The 19,582-nt window shown below is 41.8% G+C and overlaps 1 protein-coding gene across 1 annotated transcript in view; it reads right to left on the minus strand.

Annotated features, from left to right (window-relative positions):
- The window catches only part of tsnare1 (T-SNARE Domain Containing 1), a 230,307-nt gene that overhangs the window by 125,696 nt on the left and 85,029 nt on the right, over positions 1-19,582 (minus strand). The window contains exons 3-4 of the mRNA XM_080472247.1: positions 17,666-17,743; positions 16,548-16,617 (exon numbers count right to left, since the gene is read on the minus strand). Coding sequence (XP_080328373.1) covers positions 16,548-16,617; positions 17,666-17,743 — 148 coding nt within the window. The remainder of the gene's footprint in view (positions 1-16,547; positions 16,618-17,665; positions 17,744-19,582) is intronic.

Below are 19,582 nucleotides of genomic sequence, written 5' to 3' on the forward strand. Positions count from 1 at the left end.
CTGAACTCCCTGAACTGTACAACCACTCTGTGATCAGCAAAGCCGCCCTGATCACAGACGACTCCTCTCACCCCCTTCATCACTCCTTCCATTTACTCCCATCAGGTAGATGCTTCAAAGTTTTTGTGAAGAACATTTCCGGTTCTGGTTCCGGTAGATTGACTTTGACTGCGCTCTTGTGTTTTGAATCTCGATTTTGGGCTATTTTCTGCTTTGATACTAGATTCTGGACGGACGGAGGCTCTGCTACTGGATACATCGGCGTAAACATCACCAGTGTGCCCCAACAGAGGAGAGGCCTGACACTGGAAGAGTTCAAGGAAATAATAACTCCCTTGAGTCCTTAGGTGGCATTGTGACAGCTGTCAGAGCGCAGCAGAAGCCCCTTATTGGCCTGGTGGAGGAGGTGAAACAACGACGCCTCCAGAACGCAGAGAAAGACCAGCGCATCGTGGATCTCGAGAGGTGAGTGGACGAGCTGGAGCAATTCCTGCAATCACCGGCATCAAGATCAGGCCGCGCTCCGATGCGGGGAGCCCAGCAACTAGGAGACGCCCTGGGTGGAGCAACAGGTGGATTCCTACCTCCAGAGCAAAGGGATAGAGATGGACCTGGAGCAAATCGGAGCGTGTCACCCACGACCCACCAAGAACGGGAGACCACCAGCTGTCATGAGGTTTACGAATCAAAAAAAATGGCACTTCTGAAACAAGGATGCAAACTGAAAGGCACAGATGTTTACATTAATGCACATTTGACAAAAAGAAATGCAAGACAACTCAAAAACCAAAGCAAAATTCAACAAACTTGGGTAACAAGCTGCAAGACCTTCATCAAACTGAACGAAAGTCCAGAGGAAGCTAAAGTTTTGGTGGTGAAGAAGATGGAAGATCTGGATAAGTACTGATACAAAAATGCTATTGAGGTAACGTGTGAATCTCACCATCACAATGCCAAATAAACCAAGAACAAAGACTACACCAAGCAAAGATATGGATCTATTACAGGGAATTCTACAACATAAACAAATGTAAATGGAAACTTGTGAACACCATGAGCACAACACAACAGAGATGGACACTGACATAGACCACGATAATAATTTCCTCTATTGTTAAGTACTGTAATTATTATACCAATGAACAGTATGAAAACAGTGTGGAATCAGAAAGCAAACTGTCAATAATACACTTTAACAGTTGAAGTATGTATACAAATTTTAAGTCTATCAAAGAGTATTTGTGCAATTTCATTCATCCATTCAGTATCATTGCTATTACAGAAATGCTGACAAAGGTATGCATCTTTGTCTGGATGGTTATGAACTAAGATATATGATTAGAATCAATAAAGCAGGGGGTGGGGTTGCTTTATACTTTATACTATAGGTCTAACAGTGTCGTTTTAAATCGAAGAAAGAAGAATGTCAACATAAGTGTATATCATACACCAGGTTCTAATATAGTCATTTTCAATGAATGGATGGACAAATTGTCTTCCACAGTAAACCCCCAAAAATTATTCATCTGTGGTGATTTCAACATTGACAATGTTAAATCCTACTAAGCTAAAAACTGTTGATGATTTTACCAACATAATGTACAGTTTGTCTCTATATCCAACAATTACCAAACCAAGCAGAATAACATCTCATAGTGCCACAATCATTGACAACATCCATCCATTTTCTCCCACTTATCCATTTCCGGGTCACAGGGGTGGCAGTCTGAGCACCGCCACCCAGATCACATCGCACAAATTAAGAACCTTCCTGCAGGTGGTGAGCCCACGGGAAGGTGGCGCCCGGCGTGGGACATGAATCCTCTACCTTGAGATTGTGGGTCTCATGCTCTACCAACTGAGCTAGCCGGGTGATCATTGACAACATCTTTACTAATATTATGGGAAATTAAATCACCAGTGGTATATTGATATGTGACATTACTGACTACATACCTGTCTTTACTCTGTATGACTGTAATCTCAACAAAATGAAAGATACCATGACACTTTTTTCGAAACGAACATTAACTGGAGATAGTATCAGTGCCCTGAACAACAGCTTAGCGCTTCAGGATTGGACTTCAGTTTCCAGAGAACCAAAGGTGGGTAGTGCTTACAGTAAATTTATAGATATATTTACTTTTCTGCATAATAAACACTGTCCAGTGAGGGAATATTGCATAAAGAAAAAACACATAAAAAGCCATTGGCTGATGAAAGGAATAATGAATGCCTTTAAAAAGAAGAAGAATCTGCAAACGGTTCATCAAAAAATAAAACAAAGAAATAAGATGTACAGAAATAAATTAAGATATTATAAAAACCAGTAAACAGTTATATCATAAGAAAGAAAAAAAATATGACAATGAAAACAATATAAAGGGAATTTGGGATCCTCTGAATAGCCTAATTAAACAAGGATCTTCAAAGTCAACATACCCTGAATACTTTATTGATGAAAATGGTGAAAATGGTACGATGGAGCAAATGATTTCAATACATACCAGAACTGTTCAATGTGTATATCAATGAAATCTTTAATGTATCGCAGGCTCTAAAACTTATTCTCTTTGTAGACGACACGAATATATTGAACAATAGTGATAATTGTAATGCGCTTGTGCATACTTTGAACAAGGAACTAAATATGACAAAAAGTGGATGGATGTAATATAAATAAATTATCCTAAAATATACAAAAAACTAATGCAATTACATTCGGCAGTCTCAAAATTAATTTGGAACTGCAAATAATTATTGACGGTACCCCAAGTGAAAATGTAAATGAGAATGCATTTTTGGAAGTTATAATTGATCATAAATTGTCATGGAAACCCAGCGTCAGACACATTAAAACAAAAACCTCCAAATGCCTCTCAATTTTATATAAAGCAAAACTATATCACGGATTAAAAGGCATTCCGTACTTTATGCTGTACCTTGGTACTCCCATACCTTACGTATTGTGTTTAAATGTGGGGAAATACTTACCAGAACATAATTAATCCATTAATCATATTATAGAAAGGAGCGGTGCGGATCGTTCACAAGGTTGGTTTTTTAGATCACACTCATAACGTGTTTGTTCAGTCGAAGTTGTTAAAATTGAAGGCACTTGTAAATTATAATACATCAATATTTTCATATAAAATGTTCAACAAATTATTAGCGACTAACGTACAACGTGTCTTTACACTTTGAGAGAGACTTCATAATCTGAGAGGATATGGAGATTTTACATTGCCGATTGCTCAATCCACTCGGAAATATTGTTGTGTCTCTGTATGTGGATTAGAAGTTTGGAATAGATTGGAAATACAAATCAAGCAATGTCAAACCATTCATAGATTCAAACTATTATATAAACGCCAGGTCTGATCACAATATAGAGAAAGTGGGTCTTAATTTTATTTTATATCAATACTCTGACAACGAGTGTTTGTTTCTTTACCATTGATGGTATATTCTTTATTACCATTGCTGATATGTTTATCTATTTCTTTTTGTTGTATGATTTATTAATATTGTTGTATAGATGATTGGCAAATCAGTCCTGAGTCCATGATTTACAGAAAAAAAGGAAGAGGTAGCAGTGAAACTCATTATATAGAATATTAATTGAAAATGGGGGTTGGATTAAATAAGGTTTCTTCTTCCCACTCCCTGTCAGGCAAAACTGGAGCTTGCTGTTTTGTAATGTCAAATGTATGTTGATATGTCACAAACCATGTCATGACGATGTGTCCCTTGTGCTCCACTGTGGAATAAGTTGCCTGGAATAAATACATAAATAAAAACATTTTTAAAAAAATATTTAAAAAAAGTCCCTCTGGCCTCAAAAAAATAATAACAAAAAATCCTTCATCTCAAATGCAATAGCCACTCTAAAGAAAATGAAATCTATCTATCTATCTATCTATCTATCTATCTATCTATCTATCTATCTATCTATCTATCTATCTATCTATCTATCTATCTATCTATCTATCTATCTATCTATCTATCTATCTATCTATCTATCTATCTATCTATGGCGACTAGCATCAGTAGCTTCTGCAGCTCGATCTGGAGCAGGTAGTCCGCCGTTGTTGTTGTTAAGTGGCGTTGCAGAGAGGGTTGGTTGAGAGGTATGGCGATGACATCATCGTTTCCACAAATGTGCGTTTTTTTCATCCACACCTTAAAGCCAGAATATCTCCACTCCGGAACCCGCTTAAAAACAAAAAAATGTTTTCAGGCTCCTTCGACGCTGCGCCGTGTGGCTGATCGGACAAAAACGATGCGGCTTACATGAAAGGGTGTTCATGTGTGGATACACCCACTGAGTGGTTAGAAGTTTATTCTAATGTTCATCTATTTTTATTCAACAACTGTTTTAATGCCCTCAGGTTTTTTCTTTGAGTGCAGGACAGCAGCTCCTAAAGTATGACAGAGGAGTGAACATGTGGTCCCTTAAGAAGCTTTGTTTTTGCTTTTATCTCTTCACACTGTTTGGCCACGTCAGTCTGTAGTTTTACTTAATGTTCTATTATGTTCTCATTCCTTTCTTCATCACTCTGGCTCCTCCGAGCCTGGAATTTACCCCCACACCACTCTCCTGCACCACCTGGAGCTGGTTTCTGCTCACTCTCATGAGCTGATGGAAAACACCAAGCTGCTCGCGATGCTCCTGTGACGTTTATCTTCAACAAGCCCGAATGGGCTTTTTTTTCTGATCTCTTCAAACAAAACTGAACAAGTCTTTCTGATCTTCTTTCTGATTCTCCAGGTAGCATTTACCATGGTGGATTCAATGGTCAAAAAGGTTTTTATTTCAATAGTGGAGGATTAAGATAATGCACATTGACAACAGAGAGGTGAATGGATCTGATGACAGCGCTGATCAACTCAATCTCCGACCATCACAGAGGGGGATGTTCAAAGACATCTGATGTAACTCCAATCTATAAATGGTGCTGGCCCTGATGGTGTGAGCACCAGGGTCCTGAAGCCTTGCACTCCCCCGCCAGCTTTGTGGAGCCCCCAGAGTGTCCCCGTGCTGTGGAAGACGTCCTACATTGTTCCTGTTCAGAGGACACTACGTCCCTGTGGATCTAAGGACTACCGGCGCTGAGGTCCCACATCATGAAGACCCTGGAGAGACTCGTCCTGGAGCAGCTATGGCCCCTCGTCAAGCCTCACCTGGATCTCCCCAAGTTCATCTACCAGCCACGACTCTGAACGGAGGATGCCATCATCTCCACCTGGACAGACCAGCCAGCTCTGCCAGAGCCACGCTCATTGACATCTCCGGTGCCTTCAACAACATCAGGCTCTGCCGGGTGAGAAGCTGACCCCCAGTGTGTGCGTGCATGTGCATGTGCGTGTGTGTGTGTGTGTGCCCGTCCAGGTGAACCTGTATCTCACAGATTTGGTGGGTTTAGAATCCAGTGACCTTTGACCCTGAAGTGGTTGAAGCAGTACAGTGTGACAGCTACTTTTTAATGGAATATGAAGGGAATCCTTTCAGACCTGCAGCCATCTTCTAAAAATACAGTGAAAGTTGTACTTTGGATGGATCATCCATGAGTCAGGAGAGGCCCCGCCCACCACTGACATGCTGTTACCAAACAATCAGAGCTCGCCCACTTATGAGGACCTCTGTAGCATCGCTGCTCAGTGATACATCTGCTAGTCACAATCCTCCCCCACAACAAGTTGGAGAGCCAGAAACAGCATGCCAAAAATTGGAAGTGCTCACACTGTGAATTTCAATCAGTCACCTCCGCTGTGTGTTTCTCCAGCCGGCAAAGGGTGTTTGGTATTCCTTTGAGCTCTGCTGGCTATTGTGAAGGGGAGCCGAGGAGTCTGGGAGCAGCTGGCTGCAGACGAAGGTGTGAGGGATGGAGGAGGATGAGGTACTGTGGAGGTGCTGATGCTGCTCGCGTGGTTTAAATGTGCTTTGTGCTCTGGGTATGTGGATATTTAACAGGAATGAACTAAACTACAGTGGTTCACCTTTTGTTTCAAAGTTAATGAGACATTTGAGAAAAGTTCAATGAAGGAATTTCTTTTCGATCTACTCTACTATTCGAATACTGCATGATGATCTCCATCCTGTCAATCTTCCTCTTCTAGTTCTGCGTTTAACCTATTGTAGCAGAGCACTGGAGCTTATCTGACTCTAACATCTCTGGGTTAGTTCACCGAGCAACCCTCCGGTCACTGAGTAGCAACCCCTGGTGAGGTTTGCAGGTATTTCAACAGGCTCATGGCAATACTGTTTTCCAAAGTAACCAAACTGTAGAATGAGCTAAATGTACTTTTTGAAGAAGCCCAATAGGAATTTGGAACCATATTCCGGCTAATCTGTAATCATTTGACAGGCTTGGTTGTTTTGTGGGATTTTTAGAGTGCTTATTGTTATCATGGCCTCAGGAGGACAAATATGTGGCAGCACTCTCTGAACATTAACATATCCACAATTTGCATAAAAGCAAAATGCCCAAATTTCCTTGAAAAAATCCCATTATACTCATGTATGATGAGAAATGAAATTACATTTGGTCATTATAAAACCTCCTTTGACCTGAGCTTCAGTTTGTCTTGTATTTTATATTTCTTCTACATGTCTGTATTTAAGAGGAACCAATAATTATAATGACCAGATATTTTCCAGGAACATGGAGCTCTTTCTGAAACAAATTTAAATAAAACAAAAAGTCACTCACCATTTTGTAACAGAGAACACATTTCTTTTAGTTCTTTGAAAGAAACCTCCATGTGTTTCGCATGCAGGTTTGCTTGCTGGCAGCATGTTTCATTGTTCACGACCTGCTGGCTACGCTCAAGCTCCACAACACATTTACTGTACATGTATATTTAGAGATGTTTTCCCGAAGACCACCAACACGGCAAAACGATCCCCGTCAATGTTAAACCTGTAGTTTTGCAAAATGTGACATTTAAACGTGCGCTCCAGAGAGCGTACACCTACTGTTTGTTACACATCGCACTGCAAGCTGAGCAGTGATGTGGGCTGGAGAGGCAGCATGAAGCCTTCGTGTTGTGTAAGAGTGGAGGAGGACGAGGTGGAGAGGAGCGTCCACGCACTCACCATCTGAGTCTGGAACCATGTCAGTGACATTCTCTGTCCCGTTACCTCAAATTAACCAGAGAGCCTGAGGAGCTGGAGAGCCACAGAGTCACTACAGAGTATCTGCAGAACCTCTCCTTACCTGTCCAGGTGAACGGGATATAAGTGGTAGAGAAGGAAAGGTGGATGGCTGGATGGATGAATGGATGGATGGATGGATGGGCAGGCAGACGGATGGATGGATGGATGGATGGATGGATGGATGGATGGGCAGGCAGATGGATGGATGGATGGATGGATGGATGGATGAATGGATGAATGGATGGATGGATGGATGGGCAGGCAGATGGATGGATGGATGGATGGATGGATGAATGGATGGATGGATGGATGGGCAGGCAGACGGATGGATGGATGGATGGATGGATAGATAGCTATCAGGGGAGAGTCAACCCAGGGAACAATGAGAATGTAGAATAGCTCACAGAGGAAATTACTTCAGAATTGAACAAATTAGAAAACTGGTTTTATATAAATCATTAAATTTAGACACAAAAAAATGTATATTGTTCGTGTGTGTGTGTGTGCACACTGGATGTATCTGCGTGTCTATATATGTATGTACTGTATATACACATGTGTATTTATTTATAATAAATGACATTATACAGTGACTGTATACAATTACATATATAAAACTATACATTTATAACATTGAACGATAATCAATAAATGTGACTTGAATTTTGGAAAAGGGGGGTGGATTAAATAAGATTTTCTTCTTCCATTAAACTAGAACTATGACTCTTATATGTATACCACCATGTATAGGTGTGGGCAGGCTTGGATATAGTATAGTGTACATGTTTTTTCATAAAATATTAATTGAATTATTTGTACAGATTATCAATAAAGGATGGATATGTTTTTATATTTGTGTGTGTGTGTGTGTGCGTGCCCTGGTTTTGACATGTTTGAAGTGAATTAATGTATAAAAGAAAAGAGCTCTAAAAGCTGAGGCTGCCTTGTGGTTTAGTCAGACAGGAGCTTCATACTCTTTGGGGACAGCAGGCTGACACACATGTTTCTGTAGAAAGACTTGTGGTGTGGCGGCTCCCCTCCTCAACCTGCTTCCTCCTAGAAGTTGCTTCCGGTGGTCAGACAGCAGTCAACACCGCTTCTGATGCATTAATCAGCACGGGTGCTTTGGCGGCACTAGCATTTGACCGTCCATTCAAACCTGCCGTCTGAATGGCTCCTGACTCTTGGTCTGGTGCTGACGAGATGGAGCATCCACGTTCATCTTTTTCCAAAAAGTTCACTATTTATCAGTGCTTCTACTCAGCCATGGAGAATGAAGCCGTCATGTGTGTTTTGGCACTGAAACATTTTGAGGTTTGTTTGTTTGTTCTGCTTCTCTGCAATGTTATGTAGCACACTGACAAATATCCTATTATAAATCCAGTGAGAAACAGACCAGGGATTCACGTGCTGGGCACTCGACATACAATCTTTATATCTCAATGAAACTCCATCATCTGGAGGCTGCACACCTCAGTCACTTCACTCCCCGGTAGAAAAGTGGCTGAGAGAAGGAGACGCTGTCAGAGACAAACTCCTGGATTGACTGAGGTTCAGTTTGCATCCTGATGCTCTTTCCTTTAACCAAGCACCTTTGAGTTTAGTTTTCCCCCCATCGCTATCAGAATGTGGAGTGTTTGTTTTTTACTTTGGACCGTAGGTAGCCCAAACCAAGTGACTTTTTTGTTTTCCAGGTCTGCGCCTGGAATAAGTGAGGAGTGTTTTAGTTGTGTATTTTAGCAAAAGGTGTAAATGTCCAACGACTCATTGCTGGGTTTGTTCCCCTCTCTGCCTTCTCTTATTCCGTTTGGCTGGTACCTTCAGCCAAAATGATTTCTTTGAGATACTGATGATTTTTTAATGATTTCCCTTTAAGTGAAATAAATCTTGGGGCTTTTTTTTTTTCTTCCCATCTTTACATTTTTGTGGCATTTGTTTATTATATTATGGTCTATTCTGAGTCGAGCCGTGTCGATTTACTTTATTCTAAAAGTCCACAACAGGTCACTAAACAGTATGTGGGATCTTAGAACTCCTTGATCAAACCTCATCTTTGCAGTCCTCTTCCTACGTGCAGCCCTGATTCACTGAAAGCAATTCAAGTGCAGATTCTTGCTTGTTTATTAATATTCATGAGTTGTGTTGCATTGCCTATTTATAGTTGAATGTGCATGTGTTAGGGGAAGGATATAAAGCGGGGTATGCACATTATGAGGTGGACTGGGAATTATAAAGGGTATATTGTGTGCAAGTGTACAATTTTATCGATATGAGTCCTGCCGTATGCCCAGCTTGTGTGCATCCCACACCCTGTGTTATAAACAACCCCTGGTGTTGGTGGGTTGGCAAAAGAAGGATGAGCAGTGAACCTGGCAGTGGGTCTTAATGGTTTTGGTTCCTACTATCACAGATCACATTGCGTAGAAAAGAAAAGTGGAACAGCACTTTAAAAGAAAAGTTGTCTTTCAGTGCTGAGAAGAACAGGAGCTCGTGTGTATCTTCTTAAAATATGGGAAATCCTGAAGCAAGTGTGGCCCACTGACTAGAAAAAAGAGTTTAAAATGGCATTGCAGAAATTACAGCAGCTTTAAAACCCCGTGAAAAACGTGCTACCTTTAATGTAAATGCAGATTCGGAGTTGTTCTGAAGGACGCCAGCGGTGCAGCACATGTCAGTCCACTGTGGAGATACGTCCTTTAGTTCTGGAGTTCTTAAACATTTTTCACTGCCCGGGAAAAATTTACATGAATAAACAGATCCCTATTCAGTGTGTAGATTTTAAACTACACACCTCATCGACTGTGAGGGTGTTTTTTTTTTAATGGCAATTTAAGCTTTGATTGTAATTGTGGATGAAATTCCTGTCTGACAGTTTTATCTGCCTGATGATTCAACACTGTGTTTTTACGAGAAGACACACCAGGAAAATTAAGAATTGATAGATAGGCAGTACACAGAGATTAGGGCAGGACTTTATCACAGACATAATGAAACAGCCTGGACTTCAATGCAAAAGGATTCCGGAAATGTAAAGCTCTGAACATCTAAAAGCCTCGGTCATTCTCAAGGGTCAGACTGACCTCAAGGTCCCAGAGATAATTTGGTACCCCAGTGATGAATAAATACTCTTCACAAGTCAGAATCAAGCATCTGACATCAAATATGAACATAAAGACTCAGCTTTATGTGATCTAACGGTAAAAGAACCCCCCCCCACCACCACCTATCTCATTTCATCTCATCTTACTTAACATTGATATCCATACGCTGATCTGTGAAGATGATGTCAACACTGTACAGTTAGTATTTTAATGTGTATTGATGTGCCAGGAATCTCTCTGTTTGTTTTCAATCACTGCTCACAGAACAAAGTCTTCCCTTCATATGTGACTGTCTCCTGGTGTTTTGTTGCTGTCGCGAGCGTCTGGCTCTGTGTTACTGTGAAATGTTGTCTGCAGCGAGGCCATCAGTCATTCGGGGGCGCTCTCCTCTAAACATGGCCCCACGTCCTCCAGGGTGTTACAGGCAGAACACTGGAGAATGCCTAATGTGCTAACAAAGACAATGACACTCAGAGGGTGCCCACCATTAATCCACTTAGATTTTTTTACCGTGTGCATTTCCACGATTACAGGCTGGGTCAAATTCTATTAACCGTGTGATTCAGGGAATGTTTTTATGCCTCATGGCAGACATGCAGATGTGGGGCAAAATGGTCAGAGGCAATAATAAAAATGGTCACAAGAGATCCTAATGTGTAACTGTCAATCTGTTCCCAAGGAACAGCTCGGCCATCGGACATGAAGAAAGGTTCAGGTTATCATTTAGCTTTATAGCTTTAAGCCCCATTTACACGAATATGAGTGTATACGCGAAGCTTTCTTGACTTTTGGGGGGGTCAGTTTACGCTACACGTTTTTAATGGGGACTCCCGAGGTGGAACTTTTCTTGTACAAGTGCGATTCCCCCCCTGCAGAGACCACAAAAAGGCTAAATAGTTCCTTCTGCTCATGTGTCAGTAAACCAATCCGTAGTGGTATGACTTGTGGCCCCTTTTCTAGTTTTGTTGTCCATATTGGTAGTTTAATAGTTAATAGCATCGGATTCAACATCAGCCAATCCGAATGTCGGTCTCTCAATTTTGTTCACAGTGTATTGTTCTTTGCAGACATGTCTGTGTGGTTTCATCACAAAAACAAGCATCAGCGCCCTCCTGTGTCCTGGCATACTAACTACATTGTTGTCAGTGTGTCCGCTGCTGCAATGTAAACTCAACACCTTTTTTTTACCTATTAGGTGTTGTCACATGAAACATTATCGTGTAAACGGGACGGGGCCTTAATCATCCTTTTCTCTGTCACAAGCAGGGCGTGGTCCACTTCCAAACACACTAAAGTATAAACCAAACATAACAAATTGAGAACAGGCCAGGCACGGTATCGTCGCAGCTGATTGTTGCATGTAGCTCAGCACACTGTGATGTGGTTACTTCCTGTATCCCGGGTTAATGATTCATGTCTTCAGACTGAATCAGGTGTAAATCAGCGACAACACTGTTCAAGTGAACTCAAGTGAGGCAGATGACTCCAGTGAGTAAGGAGAGAGTCCAAAGAAAAGCCAGATGACCTCCATTAGCAAGTGGGAGCCGTTTTCCTGCTGCATGTCAAAGTTGCTCTCCATCGCTTTGGGTGATAGAAACATCCTGATCAGAGTATTTGGCACTTTTTAGACTTTTTAGAATTAAATTCTGATACTTTCCGAATGTGACACATTTTCTTTCTGTATTGACCTGCAAGTCAAGGCGGCAAGGCGGGCGGAGTCTGAAATGCAATGTGGAAACAGCTTGACGTAAACCCAGAAGCTTTAAAGGCATCCTGGTCACATGGCACAGACAAGATTGTTTTTTGCTATATGGAGCGTTTAGAACCCCCGTCCCAGGGGTATTTACTGAACACAGCATACAAAACTCTCTTCTTGTGTATTGTGGAAAGCTGTGCATTTATAATCATTTGCATTCCTCATCAGACTATGGGAGCCTTCTGAGCTCAGACATTACGGCATGTTCAGGGAATTTAGCGACCAACTGTTTATCCCATATGCAGGGCAAAGGCTTGATGCCTCATTCACACGATTGAATGAAAACACCATTTCACCATCTTCATTTACAAAGAAACGGCCGAAACGCTGAAAACAATGTAGTTTTCCTTGGAGACCACTTGTGGGAGCTGTGTTTACAACAGTAATAGTACGATGTAAACACTGAAGCTTCTTTGATCAATTCTAAAGGCTGAACAGCACAAACCGCAAGTCTACTCACTCATGTGAACTCATTACTAGTGTAGTGTTCATGTGTATAACTATTCACTGTAAGGGTCTGTGTCTGTGTCTTTGTGTGTGTCTGTCAAGTCCTCATCTCGCACTCTGTGTTCACTTCCTGTTTTATGTATAGAACTATTTACTACTGAAGTATTCATGTGTAGAACTATGACATGTGTAGAAGCATTTACTAATGTAGTATTCATGTGTAGAAGTATTTCCTAAACTCTAGAGTTCATGTGTAGGACTATTTACTACTCTAGTAGTCATGTGCAGAACTATATACTATTGCAGTATTCATGTGCAGTACCAGCTTTTCAGAAAATGCAGTTTTCCATGTTTACACACATAAAGAGCTTTTTCCAAATATTTTTTCAGTGACTGGGCAGCGTTGTCATGGAAACCAACAACCAGAATGCAACGCCGTTTCCCCCAAAAGCGTTGTGGTGTTTGTTTTCACACTGGCACCGCCTCACTGCACTGTATGTATGTATGTATGTATGTATGTATGTATGTATGTATGTATACACGTATGTAACCCTGTGATGCTGAAGTTGGTCATTGTGCGTTCACAACATTCAGCTGATTCAGTTCACTTTGCTGATCACAGATCAACTTAAAAATTCAGAAATGGGCCTTGATAGATTCGACGGTGTCCGATAAGAATGTCTCTCCTTTTTTTGTAATGGACGTCAGTGTGAGTTCAGGAAAAACCAGAACATAAACTTATCCTTCAAATTCTTCCTCACACCCGTTTAGAGGGTGAAGATCCTGGCGTCCTCCAATCACACCACAGAATAACCCTTTTTGAAGCTTTGCTCAGTGAAAAACCTCTAAATGTCGTTCTCTCCCTGCAGAGTTTAATGTTTTGTCACATTTTACAGTCGGTCTCACTAAAACCTAAGAAAATATAATCTATAAGTCATAAAATACATCAATGTGGATACTATTGTCAACCAAACACAATTTTCCTAGCACTGTGTAACCCATGTCCGCTCCAGTCCTCCGCCACAAGTGGCGCTAGCATAAAAATGGCCGACAGCCGTCCATTCTGGTCGGCAAGTCGATGCTTCCGCTGCGACCAAGTACTGACCCGAGCTACAAACAAACCTTCAGAAAAGTTACCATAACTTTGAAACCACATCACGACAGTTCACAAGATGTGACGGTGAGTGGTCGAAGCCCGGTCTCCACTGAACCAGTACGTTAGATTTCTGATCGCAGTGAGAAAAAAAGTTATTTTGTGTGAAAATCGCGATTTTCGGGTTAGCGGGAGCCGCGATCGTGGATATCACTATTTAATGTGTTTGTATTTCAGATTGTTTTTGATTGTGTTGCGCAACTGTTTTGATGATTGATTCCGGAAAGAAATTATTTTTATTTATGAATATGAACTGTTAATTTTGTGAAACTTATAAGATTTTCTCCTGACCTTGTTTTCAGATCAGGTTTTTTATTTCTTTATTATTAGTATGGATGAAGCCATATGGTGGAGTGATGAGACCTTTTTGAAAGTATTCAGTATGTGAATATATAAGATCGAGCTCGCAACACGGTCAAAGTCTGAGCTGCACAGGCAGCTGCCGTCTGTGTATTGTCACAAAATGTCACTTCTGAATGTGACCTCACCAGAAAATGTGGCCGTGATTTGTGGAATCATTATCAACAGAACCAGCTAATGTGTTAGCAGAACTTGTTCAGAGGTGCAAAGGTTGTAATTATAGTAACTGAGTATATATAGTCCATTCCCAGTCTGTAATTGTTGACATTAAAGAGGCTGTGGTACTTTCAATCCTGACACCACAAAGTTAAAACACCATTTTAGTACTTAGTTAAAACTCAAAACGCAAATGAAGGACGCTGATTATTTGAAAAGTTGAGAAGCAGAAAAATGGGCAGCTGAGGATTTGAGTTGATAATTATCTATGAAGTCTGATCAGAAGGAAAAAAAAGTGGTCGTGAACATCCAAGGTTCTCATGCATGATGACGTGTGTCGTCCAATAAAACAATAAAACTGAACAATATTGCAAATGTTGCAGAAGTAAAAACTGGTTTCTCACTCACCATGTGACACTACTACATGTATTCTGTGCTCTCTCTCTCTCTCTCTCTCTCTCTCTCTCTCTCTCTCTCTCTCTCTCTCTCTCTCTCTCTCTCTCTCTCTCTCTCTCTCTCTCTCTCTCTCTCTCTGTCTCTGTCTCTGTCTCTCTCTCTGTCTCTGTCTCTGTCTCTGTCTCTGTCTCTGTCTCACCCCTTCAGGATCTCCAACGGTAGAACTGAAGTTGGTGGTCTGAAGCCTCCTGGCCTGATCCGTCTGTAGCGAGTGGATCTCTGTCTTATCTGTCTGTCCTCTCCTTTTCTCCCTTTCTATCCTCTAACTGCAACCAGAATAGCAGATTGTCTCCTCCTCCGAGTCTGGTTCTGCACAATGTCTCCTCCTCCGAGTCTGGTTCTGCACAATGTCTCCTCCTCCGAGTCTGGTTCTGCACAACGTCTCCTCCTCCGGGTCTGGTTCTGCACAACGTGTCCTCCTCTGAGTCTGGTTCTGCACAACGTGTCCTCCTCTGAGTCTGGTTCTGCACAACGTCTCCTCCTCCGAGTCTGGTTCTGCACAACGTGTCCTCCTCTGAGTCTGGTTCTGCACAACGTCTCCTCCTCCTTCTCTGGTTCTGCAGGTTTCTTCCTATCAAAAAGTGGAGTTTTTCCTTTCTCCTCTACTTGCTCACGTGGAATTGTTGGGTTTTCTCTGTAAAAGTGCCTTGAAATGACTGTAGTTTTTGGCACAATATGAACAAAAATTTAGTTGAGAATTGATTTTGGCCAAGAAATACCAACTAACCTTCACAATGTTATTTCCGGCTGATCGATAAATAAGATTTTCTAGTGAGGATGATTTGACAGATTCAGTGATTTTTGCATGGTTGTCCTATCCAAGAGGTTCAAAGGCTTTAAAATGAGAGGATGGTCTTGAATTGTACAACATTATTATTGTAATTATAACAGTAGATACACGTTTGGGTTGGTTTTGGTGAAAGGCTGGTGGAGTTCATACAACAAATGCCCAACTCAGACTCCAGTGTGTCCAAGGCGATAAAATCTGAGAGTATAAAAACCAGGCAGCAGATGGAAAGAGGGAATGAGGTTTTGTCAGGTCAGGCTAAAGAAGAAACAAGCAAGAAGCTGAGAGGGAATTAGAGCTCTGATTAGTGATAAGAGAAAGCAGAGAGAGAAGGTGCAGAAGAGCAAAGTGAGAGCGGGGCTGATGGACGTGAGCAGCACAACGGCCGCTCTGACTGAGAGGAAGAATCATGGAAAGAAACTGTGTGAAAGTTTATGGCAGGCGACAAGAGAGTTCTGTCGCTACCACAAAACCAATCAAAACAAAAGGCTTCCAGTTAATGAGCTCGAAAAGTCGCCATTAAATTCTTGACAAAACACTGAGCTTCCTGAACAATCTTTCAAAACACAGAGGGCCGCTGAAGAACACAAATCCCCTCACTGGATGTAATTTGCATCAGTTGGAAGCACTGGATGGGTTGTTTGCAAGCAGCATCAATATTGCACAAGGAAATGTGAAGTTAAAAATTAAAGCATCCAAGCATTGTCAGTGAGTTTCTGAGGCGATCATAGAAACTGTTAGATAGAATTGATTACATGCCAGCAAACGTAGTGGGATGCAATTCATTTTCAAAAGATGCAATCATCTTAGATTGGACACTTTGTCATCATGGATGAATCTGGTAATTGCTGGAAGTCAAACTGAAAAAGATCGATGCAGGAGAAAGAGGGTGAAAGAGAAAATAAAGCAGCGGAAAATGTAACTGACCAACGAGACCATGGAACTAGTTCACTGTGTGTGTGTGTGTGTGTGTGTGTGTGTGTGTGTGCATGCATGCAAAAGTGCGTGCGTGTGTGTGTATGTGTGTGTGTGTGTGCGTGTGTGTGTGTTTGTGCATGCATGCGTAAATGTGCGTGTGTGTGCGTGTGTGTGTGTGCGTGTGTGTGTGTGTGTGTGTGTGTGTGTGTGTGTGTGCGTGTGTGTGTGTGTGTGTGTGTGTGTGTGGTACTTACAGGCTCTGTCGTAGCTCTGCTGTGTCTCTCGATGTTCCCAGTGACTGAAGGTTTTTCTCTAATGTAACAACTGCAGGAACAGATGGGCGAAACACAGAATTCATATTTTGCACATTTTCTAAAATCTAAATTGAAACTAAACCAAACGTTTTTCTTTCAGTTATTATGTTAATTGAAGATTCATTGGTGAGACGGCCTTTTTTCACCTACGTAATATTTCCAAAATTAGAAACATGCTGACTCTGAAAAACTAATCTGTGTATTTGTTACTTCGAGAGTAGACTGTTATAACTCCCTATTATCAGGGTGTCCAAATAACCAAATAACTGCTTAAAGTCTTCAAATGGTTCAAAATGCTGCGGCGAGAGTCCTAACAAGAACCAGCATCAGAGACCACATCACTCCAACACTAACCTCTCTTCATCGGCTCCCTGTTAAACCTAGAATAGAATTTAAAATCCTCCTTCTAACTTACAAAGCTCTGAACAACCAGGCTGCATCATGTCTTAAAGAACTGGTAGTCCCATATCTACCCAGAAGAGCACTTCGTTCTCAGAGCGCTGACTTACTGGAGGTTCCCAGGTTCTCTAAAAGTAGAATGGAGGAACCAGATCCCAGTTTCAGTTCGGGAGGCTCCTGAAACATTAGGCCCAAAAGCTAAAGTCACTAAAGACGTGCTCTTGTTTTAAACTGACACAAAAACAATTCATCTGTATCAAATTGATTTATAACTACAGTTTGATACTCTCAACACGCTGCAGTGGAGATTTTGTTCATGACTGAAGCCAGCTACCGCTCATATCAGATCTCCGATTTAATCTTTACTGAAGCTTTAATCTCTGAAGTACTCTTAATCCTGAAGTAATGGTTCTCCAAATATTAGAAGAATGTCTTTAAACTACCCTAATCCTCATCTACTGCCACTCTGACAGTGAGATCCTCATCTTAGAAGGAACAGTTCACACACACACACACACACACACACACACACACACACACACACACACACACACACACACACACACACACACACACACACACACACACACACACACACACACACACGCACACACACACACACACACACACTGAGTCGCAGTGATAAATGGTGATTTTACCGTTGGCGTTGATCTGGAAGATGTTGGACGAGGTCGTCTGGAACAGGTCTTGCAGCTCTGCGGGGCTGACCTGTGTGGCTTCAGAGAAAACACGGTGTGAGCAAACACTCCTCGGACCAGTGGAGCGTCGCGCTGAGCCGGACAGAGCTGACCACACACTAACAGCACTGAGAAATGACAGACATAGAACTAAAGGTTGCTGCTGCTGTTTGCATTCACATTGCGTGCCACCTGAAAGCAACCACAGGTCAGACGTTTTTCTTTCACATTTTTCCCATTTTTCAGTTTTTTTCGGGGGTCATGTCTTCTGTAACATTCTGCTCTGGTGGTCCTGATTATCCATTAAAACAAAGCTGGACTAAATGCTGATCTGTGGACGACCTGACTGGAACTCTTCTGCCACAGACCCTCAGTCCTCCTGACTCCGCTCTCTTCTGCTCTCGTCACCTCCCGTCACTCCTTCCTCTGTTCGGGACGGTTGATTCAGTGTATTTTTCCTCTGTCTCTTAGGCCCCGTTTACACGACAACGAATACGAGTGTATCCGCAAAACTTTCTTCACTTTTGGGGGGTCCGTTTACACGACACCAGTGTGCGGATCTACTGTATCTGCAAAGTTTTTATAGCAGCTCCCAGGGCCGAAAGATTCTTTCACGGTCGCTATTCCCTCCTGCAGAGACTGATGAAGGCGATGGAGCGATCTTATTGCGCATGTGCATCTCTCCCCCTCCCTCCTAAACAAACATGGCGAACCTGTAGTGGTACAACTCGCGGTCCATATTCTAGTTTTATCGTCCATATCAGTAGTTTTAAAGTTGACACTCTCCCCTGATAGCATCCGATGTGTCATCAGTCCATACGGATGTCGGGTTCTCCCCATTTTCTTCACATTTATAGCGTATTGTTCTCTGCACACACGTCTGTGTGCTTTCATTACAAAATCAAAAACAACAGCGCCCTCCAGTGGCCCGGCATACTAACTACATCATTGTCTGTGTGTCCGCTGCTGCAGTGTAAACGCTTTTTTTTTTTTTAACGGATTGGGTGTCGTCACGTGAAACATCGTCGTGTAAACGGGGCCTTAGTTGACTCCCCTCTGCATCCTCACTGATTTGCCGTCCTCTGTCGCATTCACACCCGTTTTCTGTTTTATCCTGATCTCCTTCATTCCTCTGATGCAAACCTCCCCGTCTCCAGGCTCTCCTCAACCTGCTCTCCCTGCAGATCACTGTGTCGTCTGCAAACATCAGAGTCCCTGCAGACTCCTGGATCCTCACTTCCTCCGTCCCTCTGCCTCTCACTGTGTTCAGCAGGTATCAGCTCCTGCTTGTAATGGAGCAAAACCCTACAAATGGAGCGGAGGGGGGTGGAGCACAGCTGAAGCTGTGCTTATGGTCATTCCTGTCTTGTAGCACTGACATACTTGATGTCCTCATGTGATCACAGTCCCTCTCTCTGCATCTTATTATATATTTTCTCAAGATCCATAAAGATGCAGCGCAGCGCCTTAATTTATTTACTTTTCTTAGTTAATTAGTCTGCAGAATGGAGCCACAATGATAAACTGACGAGCCACGATTAGTGAAAAACTGGTGTCTGCCTATTTTTTTCATTTCACCTCTGCTCACTTTTGTATCTCTTCAGATTGAATGGTTATTAGCATATTTGAATAAAACTTGGTTCATCTTTCTGATTAAAAAAATCTAAATCTGAAATGAGAATGTTGAATTAAACATTGATATTTCACATTTCTAGTAAAAAGAGAATCTATTGTGAGAGGCAACAACCAACAGTAATTGTTGGTTTCAGTTACAGTTTCTCAACAATGCTTTAATATGATGTATAAACATAATTAAAATGTAATCCATGCTGGCATGATTTAATATTGCCTGGGGTCTTCTAAGAATTAATTATAAAC

Source organism: Lipophrys pholis, assembly GCF_963383615.2.
Source record: "Lipophrys pholis genome assembly, chromosome: 9".
In the NCBI taxonomy this organism is placed as follows: Eukaryota; Metazoa; Chordata; class Actinopteri; order Blenniiformes; family Blenniidae; genus Lipophrys; species Lipophrys pholis.